The 24483-nt window shown below is 26.3% G+C and overlaps 6 protein-coding genes across 10 annotated transcripts; 3 read left to right on the top strand and 3 right to left on the bottom strand.

Annotated features, from left to right (window-relative positions):
* Positions 1-135: 135 nt before the first annotated feature.
* LOC132915245 (clathrin light chain) lies at positions 136-3019 on the bottom strand. 2 transcript variants are annotated; one of them, XM_060975048.1, is made up of 7 exons: positions 2866-3018; positions 2244-2402; positions 1956-2042; positions 1787-1876; positions 1592-1703; positions 1373-1384; positions 136-540 (listed from the first exon to the last, which is right to left on the bottom strand). In XM_060975048.1, exons 2-7 carry the CDS (start codon positions 2395-2397, stop codon positions 360-362), a joined length of 636 nt encoding a protein of 211 aa, XP_060831031.1. In that variant the 5' UTR covers positions 2398-2402; positions 2866-3018; the 3' UTR covers positions 136-359. The 2 variants fall into 2 exon arrangements, with proteins under 2 accessions (XP_060831031.1, XP_060831040.1); XM_060975057.1 differs by lacking the exon at positions 1373-1384 and having other exon boundaries at positions 2866-3019.
* On the bottom strand, positions 2866-6441 carry LOC132915120 (cyclin-A2). Its single transcript, XM_060974811.1, has 6 exons — positions 6061-6441; positions 5393-5863; positions 5084-5307; positions 4793-4997; positions 4473-4720; positions 2866-4379 (listed from the first exon to the last, which is right to left on the bottom strand). Exons 1-6 carry the CDS (start codon positions 6220-6222, stop codon positions 4298-4300), a joined length of 1392 nt encoding a protein of 463 aa, XP_060830794.1. The 5' UTR covers positions 6223-6441; the 3' UTR covers positions 2866-4297.
* Positions 6442-7224: 783 nt separating this feature from the next.
* LOC132915073 (FMR1-interacting protein NUFIP1-like) lies at positions 7225-13437 on the top strand. 2 transcript variants are annotated; one of them, XM_060974725.1, is made up of 6 exons: positions 7225-8000; positions 8510-8701; positions 12090-12388; positions 12459-12664; positions 12800-12985; positions 13096-13437. In XM_060974725.1, the coding sequence occupies exons 1-6, from the start codon at positions 7569-7571 to the stop codon at positions 13413-13415; spliced, it is 1635 nt and encodes a 544-aa protein (XP_060830708.1). In that variant the 5' UTR covers positions 7225-7568; the 3' UTR covers positions 13416-13437. The 2 variants fall into 2 exon arrangements, with proteins under 2 accessions (XP_060830708.1, XP_060830701.1); XM_060974718.1 differs by having other exon boundaries at positions 7226-8000; positions 12459-12688.
* Positions 13438-13514: 77 nt separating this feature from the next.
* On the bottom strand, positions 13515-18032 carry LOC132914941 (RNA cytidine acetyltransferase). Its single transcript, XM_060974475.1, has 17 exons — positions 17814-18032; positions 17424-17687; positions 17200-17358; positions 16835-17071; positions 16555-16759; positions 16373-16494; positions 16159-16295; positions 15803-16078; positions 15637-15718; positions 15457-15573; positions 15204-15380; positions 14995-15142; positions 14765-14909; positions 14484-14689; positions 14235-14407; positions 13887-14135; positions 13515-13794 (listed from the first exon to the last, which is right to left on the bottom strand). The coding sequence occupies exons 1-17, from the start codon at positions 17919-17921 to the stop codon at positions 13564-13566; spliced, it is 3036 nt and encodes a 1011-aa protein (XP_060830458.1). The 5' UTR covers positions 17922-18032; the 3' UTR covers positions 13515-13563.
* A 201-nt stretch (positions 18033-18233) lies between these two features.
* Positions 18234-21003, top strand: LOC132915176 (uncharacterized). 3 transcript variants are annotated; one of them, XM_060974912.1, is made up of 6 exons: positions 18234-18249; positions 18726-18947; positions 19225-19398; positions 19475-19745; positions 19859-20128; positions 20200-21003. In XM_060974912.1, the coding sequence occupies exons 2-6, from the start codon at positions 18748-18750 to the stop codon at positions 20398-20400; spliced, it is 1116 nt and encodes a 371-aa protein (XP_060830895.1). In that variant the 5' UTR covers positions 18234-18249; positions 18726-18747; the 3' UTR covers positions 20401-21003. The 3 variants fall into 3 exon arrangements, with proteins under 3 accessions (XP_060830895.1, XP_060830889.1, XP_060830880.1); XM_060974906.1 differs by having other exon boundaries at positions 18237-18347; XM_060974897.1 differs by lacking the exon at positions 18234-18249 and having other exon boundaries at positions 18366-18947.
* A 605-nt stretch (positions 21004-21608) lies between these two features.
* Positions 21609-24190, top strand: LOC132908718 (zinc finger matrin-type protein 2). Its single transcript, XM_060962987.1, has 5 exons — positions 21609-21751; positions 22106-22326; positions 22410-22483; positions 22580-22725; positions 22819-24190. Exons 1-5 carry the CDS (start codon positions 21743-21745, stop codon positions 22960-22962), a joined length of 594 nt encoding a protein of 197 aa, XP_060818970.1. The 5' UTR covers positions 21609-21742; the 3' UTR covers positions 22963-24190.
* Positions 24191-24483: the final 293 nt, after the last annotated feature.

The following is a 24483-nucleotide window of genomic DNA, read 5'->3' on the forward strand; positions in this document are numbered from 1 at the left end:
TATATTGTTTTGTAAACTACCATTTATCGTTAAATTTATATATGTAAGGGCGTTATTATGTATATTTTTATATATAACGACATTAGTAATTACGTTACACATTTAATTTTTCTAAATTTAATATTTATGCACGTACTTGCTATCAGTAATCTTTATTCACAATAATATTACATTTTTTCTTAACAGACCATATATGATCTTTCTTTCAAATGATATTATTATAACTTGCATACACTTTTCTTTTGTTTCATAGTATATTTATACGTACATATGTGTATGTGTGTGTATATATATATATATATATATGTATGTATATATATATGCATATATCTATAATCCATACCAAATTATTAATTTAATCAAAGACTGACTGGAGCTGGTGGAGTTTGCTTCAATTGCAAAATAATTGAACGCATTCGAGAAACATCTTTTGAAGTGCGGGAAGATTTGGGATTAAAATCACAAAGTTTTGCAATGCGTTCCCATTCAGTTCCTGGTTCCACTTCATCAGCTTCTGCTACGAATTGTTTTTCTGCGTTCCTAGAGATAAATCCATTATATTACATAGGTTACAACGTATAAAAACTTAAATGCGACAATACTCGAACATTAAATGCACTAATGACATTGCAGTATATGTATTGAATAATTTTATTTTCGTTTCTTACATATAATGTGTGCAGCGACGCAAATTCGAAATTTTTTCTATTATTTCTATTCACATGAAAGTATGCTTTTCCTTTCTTGTTTTCGTTTCTGATAAAATGTGTCATGAAAGTTATAATCTACGTAACGAAAATTAATACAATATTTCATATAATTCTATCTATGAAATTGAAAATCGTAAATAAAGAGGAAACGTTTATATTTTTGTATTCGTTCTTAGATAAACAAGTTAAGTAACTCTACCGTACTTTAAATTACCATAAGAAATATGGTAATTTGATATTATATTAAATGTATACATACAATATAGAAATGAATAATTCCAATAGTATTTATACGTTTGAGACATTTTAATATAGTTGATAATGAAATTATTAAAATTTAATTGTTGTAACATTTATGTCAAAATATAACGATATAAAAATTATAAAATATTATAATGTTTTAATATGTATCTTTATGGTAATTTCTAATGTAATTAAAGTCAATAAATGTGTGGCTTACATATGATACGATTTGAAACAATGAAATCTCAAGTATAATTGCATCAAGCACAAAATATACGAATTATTACAAAAAAGCAGCTAACATATATGAAAATATTTCCGATACCATTCTGCAAGTTGCTTTATAAAGTGAATAAGCAAGCTATATTATACAGCAATGCAATGCAATTATACATGCAAAAAAATATAGTATAACTTACTTGGCAGATTCCCTAAGAAGCAGAATGAAAATAATATAATTGTATGTAGTACATATTTTAAATAAAATATTTATAATGTTATACAGAATAAGACTTTTAATTGCATCTACAGATATGCGATTAAAAGTTATATTTATAAAAAACATATTGAAAATATATAAAATAAAACAAAATTAAATAAATTAAAAGAGAGGGAGGAAAGGCAATTTTAAATATTACCTGTTTGTAGTTTTTGTTTTACTAATAGCTTCTGCATGATGTTTATACCATTCTTCTAATTCTTTTCTTGCAGCTTCTTTCCATTCTTCCTTTTTCTTCTCTTCTTCTGCATCTAAATAAATTACATATAACAATAATTAAATATTAAAATTACGAATGTTATATAATGGAAACTAGCTAAAAAAAGATATTTACCTTTTTCCTCTAGTCTAGTTTTTTGTTCTTCTCTCCATTTTCGTATCTTTTCAGGTTCTTCCTTTACAGGTGGAGGCTTGGGAGCAGTTTCTAAAAATATTTTTAAAAATATAACATCCTATAATAAGTTATAAATGATTTAATAAAAAAACAATAAAATATGGTTTACCTATTACTGGAGGTGCTTGTATTTCAGAAGGTTGTCCAATTGCATCTATTATTTCAAAACTACCTTCAGCATCACCACCTGGGCCAACTTAAATTTCCAAAGTTTGGGATAATTAATTAGAATTATCAAAATAGAAATATATTTGTAATTTATAGTGATTTGTTTCATTATGTGTATATTAATATATAGTATAAGAATGAAACATTTTGTCGATATCAAATCAAATATTACAAGAGACAATAAAATAATAACTTTTTTTCTACTTATACATATATTGAATTTAACTACCATCTATATTAGATGCCATTGTAGGAGCAGACATAGCAACTGGTGGAATTTCATTTTCAAGCCCTGCCAATTGATCCTGTTCTCTTGCTACAAATTCTGCCACTGGATCTACTTCTTGCTCGTTGACAAAGTTGTCACCAAATGCCATATCCATTTTGTCTAATAAAGATATCAAACAAATTGACAATCTTTGTATTAATATTTTTAAATATAAAAAAACCCCTATGAATATAAACTTTTATTTTATACAAAATTCTCATACATTTATTGTTTAACTTTCAGTCAATCAATTTTATAGGAGACAAATATATATTACTGTTACTATTATATTAACTACTTACTATTATATTAACATTTTTCACTTTCATTTTATTTTAATACATTGACTTTCAAATCAATGTAATATATATTACTCATTTTATAGGTTAAATTAAAATCCTATAAATAAATTTGTTTATCCATCAAAAAACATTAGTAAAAGTAACCTAAAAGGATGTATTTATTCATTAAAGATATGATTAAATTGTATAAAACATCGGAAATACTGAGTATAATATGCGAAATAAAATGAGAATATTTATTTAATAATAAACGTAAGAAAATGTTGAATCAAATATTATACCTCAATAATATTATGGAATATGTAATTTTTATCTCGGGAAACTCCCACAACTGTCTTTTCGTTAGATTTCTATTAAATATCAACTGCAAATTGTCAACGTCAATACTAGTTTAGAGCACAACGCACACATGCGCACAATTAAATATAATGGCTAAGCAAGAGGAATCAGTACTACCAACATCAATAATATGAAGAGAATATCTTTAAGAATATTCAAATATTTTATGTATTTAAAAAAACACGTCATAATATGTGAAATTAATAACATTGTTTATTTTATGAATAATATTAGTAATAACCTAATTCTTCTTGTCATAGCATATGAAAAACAATATTCTACTGAAACACCTATTTCAAAGTTCCTTGTTTAAAATTGTCTAAACGTTTTAACATTGAATATTGCTATTTAACGATTAACCTCCTGCTTAATTTGCTTTTAAAGTATATAATTTATCATAACAATTTGATTTCGTCATGTCTTTTTAAAAACATTACACAATTATTGTATGAGATGTATCTTTATATATATCGTAAATATTATAATTAAAATATTCATTATAATCGAAATACAACAAAAAACAAAATTATGTGTATATCCCTTTTTAATATGAACATTATAGACACGCATAGTGTATCAAACACTTGAATACTTTTGTTTTGCTCAGAGATCATGCATAAAATATCTATATGAACATTCGTGTAATGTATATTTTAAAATGAAAATTTATCTGTAAATGCACGTGTATGTATAAACAGGAATGTCTTTTAAATAGCATGATCTATGAAATGTATGTACAATATATTTTTCAAAAATAGATGAAGAAAAGTGATTAATAACATTACTTTTTTTGGTTACACCATAAAAGATCGTAAATAAATAGCTATGTCAGAATCCTAAAAATAGACGAATGTTGTAGTCATTTTAATACATAGACGCGTTTCCATCACAATGATGTATATTTTTAGTACAATGTGAATAATAAATACAGTTATTGTTTCTTACACTTCCTATTATTTTATGACAGATCACTGGCAACAAAATTTAGATATCATGTATGTAGAGCAAGTGTTCTGTTAACAATCGTCTAAAAAATGCATATAAAAATACAAATTCCTAAATAACATAATTTAGAGCTTCATTCGTTAATATAATGACGGAGCTCTAAAAACAGTTATTAAAATTTACCTACAACCTATAAAACGTATAGGTGGCGGTGGTGGGATATGAAAAATAAAGTCAATATGCTTGTCTAGGCTAAACATAGTGACCATATGTTAATAGAAGTAACTCGTTCATTTCATTTGTGAAAGAATAGCTCAGTCTTGCCCTAATCCCCTCCTTGTCTTTCAAAACACGGGATTTACAACGGGAGGTTCGTTATCTCCAAATATGTATAAATTTTTAGATTTTTCTATTTTTGTGTAATGCCTATTAGGCATTTTCTTCTTCATCTTCAGAGCTCAGTGTAACATTATCAATACGTCGTGGTAATAATAATGCTACATGTCCATATCTAAATAAAAATATATTAGACATAATGATAAAATCAATGATTTTAAGGATAAAAAGAAAAGAATTATTTTAAATATTAAATATCTAAACTTACTTGCTGCTTTTGTATTTTTCTTGGATGGCTTGTTGTAGAATATTTAATGCATTGCAGAAGGTTTTATTCAAACACAAAATGCATTCTTTAAGATCCTTTAAGCTATACCCTGACGATAATTCTAACTCATGTGGCCACATCTCTTCTAACAATGTATGCCGTGCAAGTGCAATTGCAGATGCAGCTAAATGACTAGGTAAAAATTGGAGATATGGATCCCCCTCAAGCATTGATAATTCACAGAGATACTATAAAATTTTGTATGAAAATTAACATATCGTATTGAGAACACAATGAGGAAATATATGTAATGTATTTACCATTGCTAAAAATTTAATTTTTTCAGAAAGGTTATTACTAATACAATATTCCATAAGAAAGGTAAGTGGTGTTGGAACAGTTAGATCAAAAGATAAAACCCTCAATATTAAATGCTCCATACGTAATACTTGTTTTTTCGTATATGTGTCATCTGTGATATATACAAATTCGCCTACATCAGGTGGATAAATCTCTTCGTATTTTCTAAATTATTAGTATAACATTATTTTTTGAAAAACTAAAGACTAGATATAATTAATTAAATAGATATATAGATAAATGAAACTTACGCAGCAATAAACATAGCTGCTGTACCTACAAGTTGTAATTTTGCTCTTACAACACTCATGTATGATAGAAAGCGATCTATATATGAAACAGCTAAATAAAGTGTCTCAGTTTGTAGCCGATACTCTTCGGCAACTTCTACAAGCCAATCCACTAATATCGATCTCATTGAATATGTTATATCAGGTTGTTTCTTCATATAGCCTGGTTTTGGTCTATGCTGTGTCTAAAATAAAATATTTTATTAAAACAATATGTTAATATCTATTAATTACTCTAAATTTAGAAAAATTTTTTATGTAAATACATACTTCTGCAGCACGTAAATAATTATATATATCAGCTCTATATTCATCTACATCAAAAAAATTCATTCTCAATTCTTTAATAGACTTTCTTCGTTTTTGATGGTTTTTCTTTGAGGAAGACAAATAAGAAATTGATTTTTCTAAAGACATTGGACTGCCTTGTGAAAAAATGACATCATTTTCTTTCTTTTTATTTATATCTTCAATAGCATTGTAAAATGTTGGTAAATTTGAGACAGTCATAGGATTCACTTCTAACCTTGGCTTCTCTCTTTCTGGTTTCAGATCTTCCTTCTCTTTTATTTCTTTTTTATCCTTTGTGTCTCTAAGTGCAACAGAAGTTTCTTCTTCTAACTTATCTTCATAGATTTTAAATGTAACTTCCTCCTTTTTCTCATCATAAATTTTAAAAGGTTCAAACTGTGTAGGTATAACAGCTTTTGTTTTTGGATACTTTTCATCCTTGTATATTTCCTACACAAAGTCAAACGAATATAATTATATATTTCACTATTAACATTGATAATAAATGATTTTAAGGTCATAAAAATGTTGTACAGCTTCAAAAATCACTTTCTATAGTTTGATTAATGTGTACTATAAAACTAATAAATATCGAGTTTTCCAGTGTAGAAAAACGCGGGAGGAAAGATTACGAAATGTATACATACTGGTTTCGTATTACGATTACAATTATTGTGAAGAACACCTAAAACTGCACGTTTTGTTGGTTGCAATGTTTGACTTTGAAGGGGCACGGAAATATTTTCTTTGCCGCGACGAACATCGCTAATTCGATTTTCTTGATCCTCGTGTACTCGAATCGTGGCCATTATTTAGTTCCAATTTTACACCCAATCTTTTATATATAAATCGATTCTTCTCCTTTTCTAAATTATTATTACTTTTTAAACACTATGCATGCCCTCTTCTTGTTACAATTAAGAGTATTTACCGTCCATACATGGCAGATAAAATTTCGAAGCTCTAAGCAACCCAACAAACTTCAGTTGCCGTTTGATTTCAAACAAACGTAACTTCAACAGCTGGCGATACGTTAAAAGCGTTGCTCAAATAGACCAATGAGAAGAGCATGTCTCTTATAAATCCGAAATACACCAATCAGATAAATAACGTGTTAACTTGCGCCTTTAAAATTATCCTTGCTTATAGGCGGATATACACATTAATGTGCAATAAAAAAACTTTTTTGAATATAAAAATTTGTTATCTATACACATTTTTAAACATATGAATTATCCCTAAATTTCTTAAGGCTTAGTTTCATCATATAATATAGTTATTTCAAGTGAATGTAGATAACTAAATGTAAAAGTCATACTTTAATGATTGATATTTGCATATACTATCGCATTATGTAAAAAAGAAGATATAGTTTTTTTATATAATTTATTTATAATGTATTTTAATTGATTGGCTAAAAATTGAATTAGTTAAAAAGTTGTACTACTAAGAAAATTATTTGAATTGAAAAATGAAAATGATAAAGTTATTATTTTTATTTATTTTATTTTATTCTTATTTATTTTTTCTAAATTCAATAATATATAAACTATAAGTTAATTATGAAATAAGTATTATTTGTTTATTTTTCTTCTAGTATAGTATAGATACTATTTACACTGAAGATGGCAGTATAAAATAAAGAAATATAATTCTATTGAGAAGGGAATGTAAAAATAAGGGAATAATTGGTAAAATAATCAGATAACAAAATAAGTATTAATTATACAATATCAAATTTTCAAATTGTACAAAATATTTCAGATCAATTTTCTAATATCTTCTACTTTCAGATACCGGAATTTCAAATCGATTTATACATCTTAAAGTTTGTTGTTCATGACTACTGAGAGCAAGCTCATCGGCACTGATTGATATTTGTGATATAAAAATTTTATTTGCGTACAAGTTCGTAATGTTTTCACGATTTTGTCGACTACAACTAATACCGTGATTGGTTTTGCAATCAAAGTTAATTACGATAATATCGAGAAGTGCATAATATCGACATATATTACGTATTTCTCGCATAAACAGTGTGTGAAATTAGAGTCTTAACCTCGTAAATAACGTTTCGCATTCGACGATATATTAATTATCTACTACTTAAAATTGTAAAAGTGATTGAAAAAGATCCACATCAAAGAAAATAACAATGAGTCCTTTAAATCGAGGACCTCTGCTAGGGCCAAGAGTCCCACCCGCTGGTATACGACCTCCACCACCTCCTAGATTTGGTGGTAGACTTCCACCTCCTGGTTTACCTCCAAGAATGCCACCACCTCCAATGAATCCAGTTTTTGGGCCAATAAGACAAAGATTACCACCACCACCACCACGACCAGTTGGAGTAAATCGACCAAATGGACCAATGCCACTATTTGGTCCAAGAGTCAGAGGTATTGCTCCTATGGTTCCACCGATTAGCTTAAGAGGTATAGGACCTAGAGGACCATTAATGAGGCCTTGGCACAGAAGAGCATTACCTCCTCAGATTTTATCTCATATGAGACCAAGATTTTCAGTTGGCAATGGCAATGCAAAAGGCAAAGCACTGAACAATGTAAAAAAAGTCAGTAAACTTGAAGTAAGTATGGAGTTTTTTAATCATCTTGATATTTGTAGAGCAAATAATAATTCTATTACTTTGTTAAAACATGTAGTAATAACTGCATGAGCAATGAATTTATTTAATTTATTGATTATTATTTTTCTTATTTAAATATGATTTATTTGTGTTTTAGTCTCAGTAGTATTATGAAGGAAATAATTATCTATTTTTTATTTTAAATTTTTTTTTGTGTTTGAAGTCACTTATTTCAGATTGTGGTATTTAAATAAAATGGATTTATAAATCAATGTAAAATTAGTTGCTATAAAACACACGAAGAAGAAAAATTTATGTTTCTAGATATAATTATTAAAATTCTTCATTGCTTAATAATATATTTCTGATAAGGTTTAATGTATTGATTGACAATAAACAGCAACATATTTTATCATATACATGTATATGCCTTGATATATAAAAAGAAATTAAGAATATAAATTTTGAAGTTATTTAAATTATGACTAAGAGATATTATAATTATTTAGGAATTAGAACTAAAGAAACCATGGATGACTGATGAAATTCGAAGTGAAATACAAAAGAAAAATAAGTTGTATGCTAAAGCAAAAAAGAATAAAGATGCAAAAGAATGGGAAGAATTTAAGGATTTAAGAAACAAAGTAACAAGGATGATCAGAGATGCTAAAAATGATTATCTTGCAAAACATCCAGAACAGGTATTTTTTCCATTTAATTTTTGTACATATAATATGAAATAATATTCTTTTCATAACTAACAATTTATTAAGAGAGATTAAGTGATTAATAGTTATTTCATATATCTTTTATTTAAAATACGTTATGTACAACTTATGTAAAAAGAAGAAGGTGTAATCTTTATATATAAAGTAGTAGCTCTACAATATAGGAAAAATTACAACAGTAACTAAGTTTGCAATTTTGATCATTTTATTTTCTGCGTAATAAACTTTAAATTATTTTAATAAAGAAGAGTCAATATTTTAAATATATACAACTTGATATTTTGTGTACTATACATTTTCCTATAATGTTTATAGATATTATACTACGATTAAAAATATAACACCATTTACAGTTTCATATCTATAGAAAGACTTGTTATGTACTTTCATACAATTCAAAAAGTTTGTGAAATATTAGTTACAGGATTGGTAATCTGTATGGCTGTGTGGGATTCCAAGACTTTTGAGTTTCCAAGTCTTGAGACAATTCTGCACATTCCTAATAATCAGTAATTATTATACAAAATGAGTATAATACACTAATTTGTAGCACATTCTTTTTAATAGTTTTAACAATAGCTTTATTACTATTGCTTATATAATAAATATTTAATTATAATGAGAGGACAAAAGAGGTAGACCACCCTGTAAAAATAAGTAACAAGTAATTGTACATGCTTTCAATGCAATTAATATCTCTGTATTCTTCTACTATTTGTGAGTATATTAACATAATAATCAAAGACTGTATTTGGTGTATCCTATATCATAGGTACAATAAAATTCCACTTCATTTGTTTTAGCAAATTGCACTAAGTATTTTTAGAACATTCCTTAAGATTTAAGGGTATTAATATAATATATAATATAAGGACTTAGATTTATTTGTTGTGAGATGATTTATATATGTATAGACAAGCTGAACAGTCATAGTAAAATTTATAAGTGTAAATACTTTTTTATGATATTCAAGTCATTTACAAGCTGACAATATTTAATTACACTATAATAATTATATATGTAGATACATTTATTTCATTTATTTATTTCATTTGTATTAATTGTTTTATTTAAAATAATATATTTGGAATTATAAAACATAATAAAAGTGTTTTTATAAAAAGAAGATTCTAAAAAAAATTACATTTGTCTAATAATAAATTTTTAATTTTGATAATAATATTACTAATATATTATTTATGTACAAGATAAATATTATTTGCGCCATTTAATTGGCTCCTGTCATAGTTGACAAATTGCTTTGATTACAGGGTGGTCAAAAAACAGATGATAAGAATACGATCGAATCCGAGGGTGTTCAGAAAACTGAGAATGCAACTGAGCAATCAGAGCAAATGGAGCTAACGGAGGAGATGCAGCCTTCCAGCGAACAGGCACAGTCTTAAGCTTCAGGCTACTCCTCCATATAAACAATTGAACAATTGAAATTACATAAGTATTCTGTTTTCAAACTTCAGAACGATTTGATTCTTTCTTATTTCAATGTGCAGTATATTGAGAATACTGCACTTTAAATACTTGTATCATTTTTAATTACAAAATTTGTATTATTATCCGTTCTTTTGTCATTTGTAAAATATCATTTCTTTGCAGTATAAGTTCATTCTTAGCATTTATATTATAAGTGTGTAATGTTAAACTATCATGCTAAAATACTTTGAGAAAATAGAGTTTAATGATGGATAACATTTGAATAATAGATATTCTCTTATTTTTAGTAATACTTATAAAAACTAAACTGTTTTTTTTCTTACATCATTAGTATATGCTTATATATAAATGTAAAATTTTGTATATTTCCTATACATATACTTTCATGTTAGAAGTATTAAATATCTAACTTTTTTTCACACCATTATATCTATATAAAAATCTGGCCTTTGTTAATTCTGTTATCATAAAGCTCTTTAATTGCTCTTTGGCCAGCATACAGTGCTGCAAGCTATAACATTCTTAATGGAAAATTTTGTGGAACCGTTAAAATATTCTCTGACATACAAATTTCATTTAATATAAAATTTGCTTAAGTATTTTCTTCATAGCTTGTGGCTCTGTATCAAGATACGACAATTTTTGTAATTGTTTGTTATTATGTGCCGTAGTATTGAATATTTTCATTTCGATAATACATGACTTCCACAAAATATAAATTCAGAACAAGATAAATTTGTAATTAAGATGCGTATTGTAAGAATAAATCGTATTTCTATAAGTTCTAAATCTGGTGTCCCCAATTACTCTATAAACCACAAAAAGAATTTTAATATGCGTTCAATAATCGTTCTGAAATATGAAAATGACCTTTTTAGATTTCATGCATCAAATAACTTTTATAAAAGTATTGTCTTCCTAAAATTACACGTTACATCATCGCATATAATAAAGATATACTCTGTTTAATTAATTATATGATAAGTAAAATTATTAGATTTACAATATTAGATGTACTTTTACTTCAAAACAATTTAAAATAAGAATTTATTATATTGCTTAAAAGTTTTAATGAAGGATATTTTATTATTATCAATCTAATTCTATATTTTAGGACTATAATATTTACATTTTTTACAAATTACATTACTTTCTACTGCTATATGGTGATAACCATAAAATATGTTTTTTTGTAACTATACACAAAATTTATCCTATGTTAATTGTTGATTTAAAATATGAGATATAAATGTGTGTTTATAATACTTATGTAAACTTAATAAGTGAATTTCTGAATACCCTGGAAAAGATTTTAAAATGTAAAGTATAAGCAATAGTTGCATATAACAACAATCATACAAATAATCACTATTTGTAATACATTTTTATATTTTCTTATATACATATATCAAATATTGATTTTACTCAAATAATTATGAAAAAATACTTCTATAATCTTATAAATGTTACAGTACTGTTAATAATTCCTATTAATTTTTAATATCCTTTTCTACAAACTTTATATTGAGAATGTAGGTATGTGAATGTAGATATCTCAATTAAGAAATAATTTACATTATCTACTAATGTAAAACATCTTTGTAAGCAATTACTCTATGCATAACTTTATATCTAAATTATTCAAACTAAAAATCTATCATGTCTTAAACGAAAGAATTATTTTAAAAAATACAACACTCTTCAAGTTTCAAGTAAATATACATGTATTATATGGTACCAAAACAAAAAATTATGAACTATGGAATTAATGTATAAAACAGACATTGAAAGAAGTCAGCGAAGTCTCACATATTACTACTTTCATTAACAACTGTACCTCAAGAAGTATTTTTGCATTGAATTTGAATGTGAACAATGTATAAAAAATATTTGAAATAACCATTTTTAGGCTCATCTTTATCCAAGTGATGAAGAACCATATGATCAAAGAGATGAAAATTACATCAGTTCAGAGGATGATGAATCATTTTATTGTGAAATATGTGATAAAGATTTTTCATCAGAAGATGCTCTTTCTGAACACAAAACGGGACATAAACTTTGTGGTATTGATGGATGTACCTTCTCTGCTCATCCATTACTTATTGAAAAGCACATTATTATGCAACACAATACTGGTTTGTATCATAAAATAAAAAATGTATCAACTCCAGAAGAGATTGAGAAGTGGATAATGGAGCGAAAAAGGTAAGTTATAATAATTTTTAAAGTTGGTAATAATTAAGAATAATTTGTATGATACTTAATAATATTGTAGGAGATATCCTACAAAAGCTAATGTTGAATTGCGAAAGGCAGAGGAAATGGAAAAGGTACAAAGAGGGGAAATAATTAAACAGAAACAAGAGGTTACTAAACGGAAAAGAAAAAATTTTGTACGCTCTAATAATAAAAAAACAGCAATAAAGAAGGAGCCTATCAAGATATCTAACAATTTTGTAGAACTGAAAGAGAAATACAGGGGTGTATATCAATTTTCTGGAACATGTGAGCATTCTATTATTGTGTTCATGTAATTTATATATATTATATATAATATATATATTTTTTATTATTCTTTTTTCATTTTTAACATATTTGTATGAATAATATTTGCAGTAAGCTTAAGAAATGAAAGTTTGCAAGTAGAAGATCAATCTAATAACGACATTAAAGATGACTACAAGGAAAATAATAATTATATTTCTGATGAAGAGGAAACATTAGTTGCATTACCAAAATTTACTGTTGCTACTTGTAGTATACCCAATTTAGTAGCAGATTATGGAAGTGCTTCCGAAGAAAGTAGGTGTATTTATATTAATTTATAAAAAACTCATTATTCATAATGGAGAAGTTATTATTTAATGTTCATATATATTTTATATATAAGTTCTATAAAATAATATTTGTAGGTGATGCACCCGAAGAAATACCACTTAAACAAATAAAATTAAATAATGACATAATAATAGAAGAAAGTAGCGTAATGGAAGAAATTGTTGATAAAAATGAAGCTGTTGAGAATAATTTGCAGTCAACAGATATAGTTCCTAAAATTTCTAAGATTAAACGGCCTATTACAATAAAACGAAATTCAAATATAACGATAAATAAGAAACAACCATATACGTCCCAATTATTAGAAAAATTACTTTCAAGATCTATTCAACACGAAAGAAATTTAATTTGCCAATGTATAAAATATATAGTAGATAATAATTTTTTTGAATAAAATTTTGTATTTTTATCCGTAATGTAGATATTTTTTAATTATCTTCCTTTATATCAAAATGCATCTTTTATTAAAATAGAGCAAGGATAAATGAATATGATGATGTATAATCATTTATTAAATTTTATAGGTTATATATTTACACCAATTAAGTTTTGAAAGAACGTTTTTTTTTTTTCTTAAATTGTTTCTTCGGAATTTCCGAAGCATTATCATCTTCATTTCCTCTCTTCTCTCCACTTTTTATAGATATAAGATGCTTACTTTCCTTTCCCGAAAGTGCATTATTCCAATCAGTTTCTGTTCCTTTTATTGCATATTGTTCTAAGTTTTCTCTTTTCAATTTTTCCAATTCAGCTTTTTGTTTTGCTTTTAGTTCCTAAAATTAAATTTATATAATATAATAAATTCTATTATAGATATATTAAAGAATATTTAATATATTTGATATTGTAAAGAAAATCATCAAACCTTAGCTGCAGATTCTAATTCATCGTACAAACTTTGTCCATTGATGGGATTCAATTGCAGTTTTTCATTATTAGTTTCCGTTTTCATCATGGTGGTTTCAATAAAATTCTCTGCTATTCTATTAAGGCATTGTACAAATTTACGTATTGTACGATTGAATAAACCGAGTAGCTGTGTTGGTGGTAAATCTAATTCTTCTGCTAATTTATCAACAGTTTTGTGTTGCAAACCTAATCCTAATAAAATTGCCTAAGGATAAAAATAGCAACATTAATAAATATCATAAAAAGTTATATTTAAATACAATTATGTCAATGTTACTAGAAACATTATAAACATCATAAATACCGATTGCACTGCCGATAGATTAGTATCACCCATCATGTTTAAAAAGTATGTACGTGCTAATGATGGCAATAAATCCATTATTAAATGATAGTCTGCCATATTATTACTATACATGGTTAAACGTTTCAGATCATAAGATGTAAAATAAATATCTAATATATCTTTCGTCAATGCTAAAGAAAGCAATTATATATATTATAGAGACAAATATAAACATCAAAGCAAATATATCATTAGAAATGCACTAACTTGTAATCTCTGATGTAACCGATTTGTTAATCAATATACTTAAAGCCAATGAGGACGAATACATGTTAAATGATATAGACAACAGATTTATAAATCGTTTACGAAAGTCATTCCAGTATGCTTGTAGCCACTTAACATCTTGTTCAGAATTTATTTTGTACAACATAATACATGAATGTTCACCTGTAATATCATTTGTTGTTTGTCTAAAGAAAGAAAAAATAAATATTTACTTTTGTTTAATATATGATGTAATAATATTAATAAACATTAATGCTAACCTTAAATATACTGGTACAAAACTAGCTCGTTTCCAAAATTTTAAGAGGGGTTCAGTAACCCCAAAAGACACTCCAATATAATCCAAACTTTCTGGTCGTCTTTCGCTTAGTTTTAAAAGGAGTGGTGGAAGAGAAGCTCGAGGTTCTAAAAGATAATTAATATAAAATTAATAGGATAAATTAAAATTATATAATGTTTAGTATATAGTACAATAAATTTGTGCAGTTACCTAATCTTTCTTCTAACAAATTCACTTCTTCATCTTGAACTTTTGATATTTGTGTTGTGCATGTTTCTGATGGTGTTTCGTTAATATTCAGTATTTTCATTTCGTAATACTGTTTCAGTAATTCCAATGCTCTAGCACCATATCCCATCTATATCAAAATATTTATTCAATACAAATTACTTTCATTGATTTATATGATATATACTTACTCCCTGATACTCAGGATGTGTTGCAATGCGGACAATACGTGCTCCAGCCAATGCCGGAAAATCTTGATCTTGATATTGTTGCGCAATAGTCCATGGTATAAGATCACCAGCTGCTCTACGCCCTCGAACTAGTCCATCATTTATAGTATTTTTACTCACTTCACCTTCTAAGCAAATCTACGCATTATAGAAATATTAGAACTACCAAAAGTATCAAAGTTACATTATATGCATATTATATCATATTACTCACTTGAATAACTACTAAGACCTCAGGTAACGTTTTCTTGTTTGAATCTATTGGACCCAAAAGACAAAATAAATGATGTGCTGGCGCATCAGACATCATTTGTAAATCATTTGGACTATTCTGAAACATTATTAGAAATTTTGTGTCTTCCCAAACTTTAAAGGAATGAAAGAATATATTTACCTTATAGTGTGAGGCGACATAAAGAGCTACCAATCTTTGCAAAAATAATTCAGATGCTTTGTGATAAGAAAATAAAGTATCTCTAAAAAAAGAGTGTAATAATATGAAACATTAAACATTATACAAAATAGTAATTATTGTTAAAAACTTAATTTATGTAACCTACCTGTTTATGTAATATAACTGACACATATCAGGAGGTGGGCATCCAGATAATATAGGTGTATTTGTTGTAGCATTTAAACATAATAAATCGCACAGCCATTGCTCAACAGAATCTCCTGGTTTATAACGAATAGATTCCTCTAAAGTCAGTTCATGTAACTGCCTTCCAATAATAATCTTTTCATTTTGTTGTTTCTCATGACTATTTGAGCCTATAGTTTGACTTCTTAGTTGTTGTAATAGTTTTAATGATAAAGATCTACCTGTTCCTTCATATCTATTAAAAATATAAGTACAAGTAGTATATAAATATTAAACCATGACTAAAAAGATAATTGAAACATAAGATATAATTACCCATTAATAGTTGATGCAAGAAATATTAAATAAGGACCAAGCATAACTTTCACATAAGGGAGAGGTATTGCTGCAGCTTCATCAATTACAAGTAATTCAGCTTGACTTAATTTGTGAGCATCAGTAGGATGAATGTACTAAGAAGAATAGATTTCTTGTTAATTATATTTACATTATTATTTTGACAAACTGATCTTATATATGAAAAGTATACCTGAATTGTTTGCCTGTGATCTCGAAAGACATTTACACGTACAGTAGCTTTATTAAATTCAGGATTTGTAGATTGTACAAGTCCATAATCAAGATGTTCTTGATATCCTAATGAATCGAATCCTAAAAATATAAAATAAAATTTTACTATATTGAAATATGACATTACCTTTTAATATTTACCTTTAAAAACGAATTCAAATAGCGTATTCAAATTTTCTGGACTTGGACTTGAAATATAGATGTTTGAATAACCAAATGTTATGGCACCAGCAACAGCTAAACCTAATGCTGCAGACTTTCCACGACCTCTGGCTGCAGTTAAGGAAACAGTGGATCTCAATGTTTTTTCTGATATGCATTCAATAAATTTAAGAAGTGCTTTTGCCTAAAAATGTTAATATATCTTATATATCATATATTTTACCAAAATATACATATTTATTTATTTTATGTATTGAACCTGATCAATTGTCTTGCAACAATTAACAAGAGAAGAAATAGGTTGTGTATCTTTTAAACTTTCTTTCAATGCATCTAATTCTGATAAATTTTCAGAAGAGGTCGGTTTTTCTATGGGTTCAATCTTTAAATTGTGTGATGATAATGGTAATACATTCAACTGATCATCAACAACTAAACATCTTTTGCATGAAGCAAGAGATAATAAAAATCTTTCGTTAAATCGACCAACAACATCCTAGAATTAGACAAAAAATATTAAGAAGTTATTTAAGTTAGTTAAAATGTTATTAGTTTACAAGTTACATAACTATTGTTCAAATTAAACAAATCTATAAACTAATAAAATAAAAATTAATGATATACTTTATGTGCTTCTGTACGAAATCTTTTATGTACATCCATATTCATCGTATATAATTGTTTTAAGGAGTTTATTGATTGTAAAAGAAATACAATAAGTCCTCCTCCTTCAATAGTTTCAATAGTTCGTGCTAACAAATTTGGTGTAATTGCTTCAAAGTCCTAAGAAAAATTATTTTCTGTTAAAGTGATCATTTATGTCCAACTTAAACAAATGGAAATCTTACTTGTAAAACACACATGCCATATGTGTTCCCCAATATTTTATGTGTTTCATGATAATAACAATATCGTATATTAGTAGAAACAACAAATAATTCAAATGGATCATCTTCATTCACATCCAATTTTCCTGATCTAACTTTCTTTTGTATGGATTTCATTCGCTTCTTTCTATGACTACTAAAGCCTAAATCTTTCTTATAACACCAAAGAACGGAAGGTCTAGCTTTTACAATAGTCTTTGATAACATATGATGTAGTAAAACAATCTAATAAAAAATTGTAATTTTTTAATTTTAAAAATTTATTAACACATATAAATTAATATAAATATACAACAGAAATTTAATTATACACTTATATATTTATTATTTACAAATTTAATGTGTACTAACCTGATCTCGTGCTTTTTCACCAATAACAATAAACATTGTTCTATGTCCCGTAACAACACCATTTTCAATTAAAACACGAATACGATTATCTATCTTTTTTCGAACCATTTTGAGAATAAAATGCTTCTTTCTTATCTAAATTTTATTCGAAAACGTGTACCACATGTACAGTGTATGTTTAAATCACAATGCACGCATCTATCTTATATCCTTAATGTTAACCCACATGTACAATAAATTGTCACTACATATTTTATGAAAACATTTAATCATTATAAAAAATAAATAGTGTAAAAATCATTAATTTTTATAGTTATACGATTTAATTATAACACAATAATACATAATACATTAAAATTGGACGAAAATTAAATATTTAGGCTCGATTCATATTAAAATTGAATAGTATGTGAAATTTATATATTTCTTTACTCAGGTATCAATAATATGACTATACATATATGATTATAACACAAACTAAGATTTTTATTATTTATTTAATAAAAAGAAGGAAGCATAATTATATATTTAAAGGTATTTTGAAGAGTAGTAATCTTTATGTGGATCTTAAGTAGAGCAAAAATATGTAAAGCATATCACACGTAATTGATTTTTTCTACGATTACATATTATTAATAAAGACATGAATATTTTTATAAAAAAAATATTTGAGAATTTTTATATTATATGAAGTGATTATCAAGAAAATATTTTTAATTTACTTAAAGTATTTTCAGATAAATAATGTAGCTATTTAGTTGTACTTCTTATCATAAACATATTACAGTTGGTTTCAAATATTATTGTTTTTAAGAACTGTAAAGTGCATGTCGAATATTTATAATTATAACATATATAAATATGTAATAGGTTAATTATAAATAATTTATTGAAATTTATTTATAAATGTAGCCCTGTAGTATATTTATAAAAAATGGTTGAAAAAGTTTCATTAAGAAGATCTATTGCAAAACTGGATTGTCCAGCTATTATAGCTTTTGGTAATCCTTTGCTGGATGTTTATGTAACAATAAAAAATGATGATTTGTTGAAAAAGTTCAATCTTCCTACGGATGGAGAAACAGAACTTCCTGTTGAAAAAATGCAGGAGTTGCTGGCAGATTTACCACTAGAGTTAATAAGTATATTTGTTAATACATGTTATATGTTTACATTGTGTATATTTTATACAAGTATTTATCTTTTCCTGTGATTTAAAAATCAAAATATGAATGTAATTGATCTGATTGTGTAAAAAATATACAGTGCAAACATTGTCTCTTTAATATTTATTTACAAATTCTTTTAATTTAATTAATATTGTTTGTTTATTAGTATCATTATTATAAAAGAAAACAACACAATTACATTATTAACAATTTAAATGTCATTAATGATATATATGAAATAGATCACGACATAGATTTAGTGCTGGAGGATCAGCACAAAATTCAATGAGAGTTTTACAATGGCTTTGCGATGAAACTCATCAAAATCAATATACTATATATTGTGGAGGACTTGGAAATGATTCAGGGGGGAAAATGTTGGAGATCTTAGTTAGATCAGCAGGTGTGGATGTCAGGTTTGCAGATGCTTTAAATCTTCTGTGTTAATTTATTCTGTTTATGATATGTTTTTAAATGTACATATTTTTGCAGATATGCAATTCATCCAACTTTACCTACAGGACATTGTATAGCATTGACAAGTGAATCAACTCGTAGTCTTGTTGCAAATATAGGAGCTGCTAGTGTATATACTCTAGATGACCTTAAGAAAACCAGTTTATCATTGGATACAATAAAAATAATTTATATTGAAGGATTTTTCCTAACACACAGTTTTCCTTTAGTAAAAGACCTTGTTAAACAAGCAGAAGAGAGAGACATAATAATTGCTTTCAACTTAAATGGAACATATATATTTAATGTACATAAATATTCTAAATTTTAAATATTAGTTTCAATCAAATTATTACATCTAGGATAATAGTATTAGAAATTAATAATAATTAGAGATTAATATTAAATCAACTTTTGTAGGATCATCACATAGCAATTTGTGAAATGGTAGGATATGCAAATATTGTATTTGGTAATGCAAGAGAAATGGAAGCTTTGGCTCAATCATTAAACGTCACATATGAAGATGTAACAGATATACCATTTTTACTGAATAGTTTAAAGAGAATTACAGTTAATGTTTGTAATACAGTCAATGAAGATTGGTTGCGTCATGGGGGAGTATTTGTTATGACTCAAGGTGGTTCAGCTCCAGCAATTACTGTTTGGGGAAGAAGTCAATCTGTTCAAGTATGTTACAAAGAGAGAAACAATTTCCTAAGTTACGAGACTGAATGAAAATTCGTTTATATTTTATTCAGGTACAACCAATTAAACCAAAGGCTCCTGTTGTAGACACTACAGGTGCTGGTGATGCTTTGGCAGCTGGTTTTCTAGCCGGCGTTTTAGCTCGGTGGAAACCAAAATATTGCTTAGAATATGGTTGCAAAGTAGCATCATTTATGGTAACCAAACTTGGTATCACACTACCAGACAATGTACCACCAGATTTATTAGAATAACAATGTTTATTATGAACAAGATGGTTTATCATTAAACAATACTTATCTATCTCATGTGAAATTCTACGAGTAACTTTTACTCAGTTTTATTAGAAAAAGAATTGTTGTGATAATAGAAATATAAAGCTTCATATTTATGTTTACATTTTAACTATATTGTAGCTTTATCTACAACTGTTATACGATTGTTGTAGAAAAGAAGTTTTAGTTTATTTAATATGTTATATCAATGTTAGATTTATAAAATCTAAAAATAATCATTGTTTTTATTGTGAAAAAAGTCATATCGTATATCTATCATATAGATTGGTGCCAAGGGATTTACTTATATTGTTAATTGTAATTTAAAAATGGTAGAATAATACAATATCTTAAAAAAAATTCTATTAACATTAATAAAAAAACAAAATGTATAATTTTGTTTAGATATATAAATGTTTGTCATATTGTATTGTACAAAATCTTATATTTTAAATTTTTAAACAAAGAGAATTTAGCCGATAAAGGTTATTATACACTGAGAAAGATGCTATATCTATAAAAACTAATGTACAAAAGTATTGTACAAATTTATTTTTACAAATAAAATTATTTTGGAAAATATCTCTTTATTTTTAATCATAAGACATTTTTTAATCCAGTTAAAATAATTTTTTTCTATATAATTTTAAGATTAAATACAAACATATTCGATTGATAATTATTTCTATATTGTTTCAATATCTTATTGAAAAGTTTTTTTTTTATTTATAGTTTATTTTGGTTTTTACAATTTGTCCTGAAGGACATTTGATAAAGTGTTATATCTTATTGGTAATAAAAAAATAAAATAAAAATAAATATAGCATGTAGGTGGTTACCCCCCGCGGGGTGCTAACTTTCTGTTTTCTAAGTTATATCTTTTATGTTTATTGAAAAGTGAGTGAGAAATTATTAAAAAAATAAATACAAAATTTAGTATTATTTAAAATATTATTTTATTTTATTCAATATTTTATTTTAATCAATAAACTATTAATTCCAGAATATATAAAAAGTTAATTTTAATGAACGTACTGTCAGTAAAAAAATATAACAAAAATGTAACAAAAAATATAACAAAAATATAACAAAAATATAACAAAAATATAACAAAAAATATAACTAATCATGTTTACACTTTAATTTGAGTATAATAAAATGTTATGAAATATTTTTTCATGAAAGCAGGTGCATTTTAAATTCACAGATACTCAAATACAAAATGGCGCAATAGAGATGTGCTGTTAATGCAAGTGAAACGAAGGGAGGAAAATAATTTATTTTTCTACGTGTAAGACGACTGAAATTAATAATTTTGAAAATGTCTATGGTAAGGATTTAAACAATCTTCATATATATAAAGTTTCATAGTAAATTTCGTTAATGTATTTCTATCATTAAAGTAATTTGTACGATTTCGATTATTGTATTTCCTAACCTAACTTTCGTGTTAAAGTAGTAAAAATAATAATATTTTAAACACGCAGTCATTAATTTCGATATGATGAAAAAAACAGGGAAATTAAATCATGAATACGGCTTATAATATATATCTATATGTGTTTATATGCATACATACAAGAAAAGTGCACAATCTTTCATATTCGTAACTAAGATTTTATATGTTTTTTATACTTTATTGGTATCAGTTTATTTAAATAATATAGTAAATTAACTTTTGTAGCGACCTGATGATCATAGGAGAAAATGGAACAGAGAAGAGTACGAAAGAATAGCGCTTCAGCGTCTTCAGGATGAGATAGCTGAAGAAGAGTTGGGAATTCCAAAACAACCTGCAGTAAAAAGAGAGTTGCTCAAACAAAGGGATTATAAAGTTGATCTTGAATCTAAATTAGGAAAAAGTGTTGTTATTAATAAAAATACACCATCATCACAAACTGGAGGGTAAAAATAAATTTCAAAAAGTCTCTTTTATATGAAATATAAGATACAAAATTGTAATTCAAGTAAATTTATTATACTTACAGGTACTACTGTAATGTTTGTGATTGTGTTGTCAAAGATTCTATCAATTTCTTAGATCACATCAATGGCACAAAACGTAATTAACTATATACATTATTTTTTATTTTATTACATTATTACGTTATTTTGTATACTTCAATTGATATTAATTGCTTAAATAATTATCTTTCAGATCAACGTAATTTGGGTATGTCAATGAAAATAGAACGATCTACATTAGAGCAAGTTAAAGCACGCTTTGCAACGAACAAAAAGAAATTAGAAGAAAAAAAGAAGGATTATGATTTAGAACAGAGAGTAAAAGAATTAAAGGAAGAGGTTTGTTTTATCCCTTGCACACATTCTTTTTATGCAAGTATGCTTTATTTATTACCTAATTTTTCATAATCAAATATTTTTTATTGTCCACAGGAAGAGAAGATAAAAGAGTACAGAAAGGAGAAGAGAAAAGACAAGAAAAGAAAAATTGAAGAAATCAATGAAGATAATGGTGGACCTTCAGATGAAATGGCAGCGATAATGGGTTTCTCAGGATTTGGTTCTAAAAAAAAGTGATAATGAGATATTATCGGATTATTTGATAAAAAATTGCCTTCTGAAGATGTATCTTAAGAAAAGACTATGGTGTTATTAATTTCTTAAGAAATGTTTCATTTGAGAATTAACATTGAACACTACAAGATCATGGATGAAAAAGACTGATCTTATTATAAAGATTTATCTTTGATATCAATATTTCAGTTTCAATATAATTTAATTTACTTCCTTTTTCTTGCATGACCAGTGTTTAAATGAATAGATAATTTCTATCTGTATCTGATATAACGAGCAGCAATTCATTTCTTAAACACAATGAAAGTATGTTGATTTAGCATATAAATCAATAAAATCACTATGGAAATTATGTTGATTTAGCATATAAATCAATAAAATCACTATGGAAATTATGTGAAATAGCTTTAGCCTTATGAGTCACTTGTCGTTAATGTATTCTAGATTTACTGCAATACTAAAATTAAGCTTTGTGAAGTGTATTTACAGTTTTCCTGGACCAGGAATGTAATGAACATTATTTAAACAATGTTGTAATTGTTTGTAATCACTATGGAAATTATGTGAAATAGCTTTAGCCTTATGAGTCACTTGTCGTTAACGTATTCTAGATTTACTGCAATACTAAAATTAAGCTTTGTGAAGTGTATTTACAGTTTTCCTGGACCAGGAATGTAATGAACATTATTTAAACAATGTTGTAATTTGTCAATAAAAGTACAAGATTTTATATACATGGAATTATTGTGGTTATATAAAAGTGCATTTACATTACTGTACACGTGAAGTCTATGATAAATAGCAAGTTTCAAATTTTTGATAAAACGAAAGTGGATGCCTCTGATTATTTATCTATTATAAAGATTTATCTTTGATATCAATATTTTAGTTCCAATATAATTTAATTTACTTCCTTTTTCTTGCATGACCAGTGTTTAAATGAATAGATAATTTTTATCTATATCTGATATAACGAACAGCAATTCATTTCTTAAACACAATGAAGGTATGTTGATTTAGCATATAAATCAATAAAATCACTATGGAAATTATGTGAAATAGCTTTAGTCTTATGAGTCACTTGTCGTTAATGTATTCTAGATTTACTGCAATACTAAAATTAAGCTTTGTGAAGTGTATTTACAGTTTTCCTGGACCAGGAATGTAATGAACATTATTTAAACAATGTTGTAATTTGTCAATAAAAGTACAAGATTTTATATACATGGAATTATTGTGGTTTATAAAAGTGCATTTACATTATTGTACACGTGAAGTCTATGATAAATAGCAAGTTTCAAATTTTTGATAAAACGAAAGTGGATGCCTCTGAAATATTCGCTGTTGAATCGTAATCATTTCTACAACTTTCTCTCTTGCACTTCCAATCTCTCGTTCCTTATCTTACCTTCGAAAAAGAGGAAGATAATATCCACTCGCAGCTTACCTTCGCGCGCACACATGCATATTACACACACTTAGGTATATTCTCACTCTTTTCCTTTCTGAAGTTGCAAGAGAGAA

Source organism: Bombus pascuorum, chromosome 1 (assembly GCF_905332965.1).
Source record: "Bombus pascuorum chromosome 1, iyBomPasc1.1, whole genome shotgun sequence".
In the NCBI taxonomy this organism is placed as follows: Eukaryota; Metazoa; Arthropoda; class Insecta; order Hymenoptera; family Apidae; genus Bombus; species Bombus pascuorum.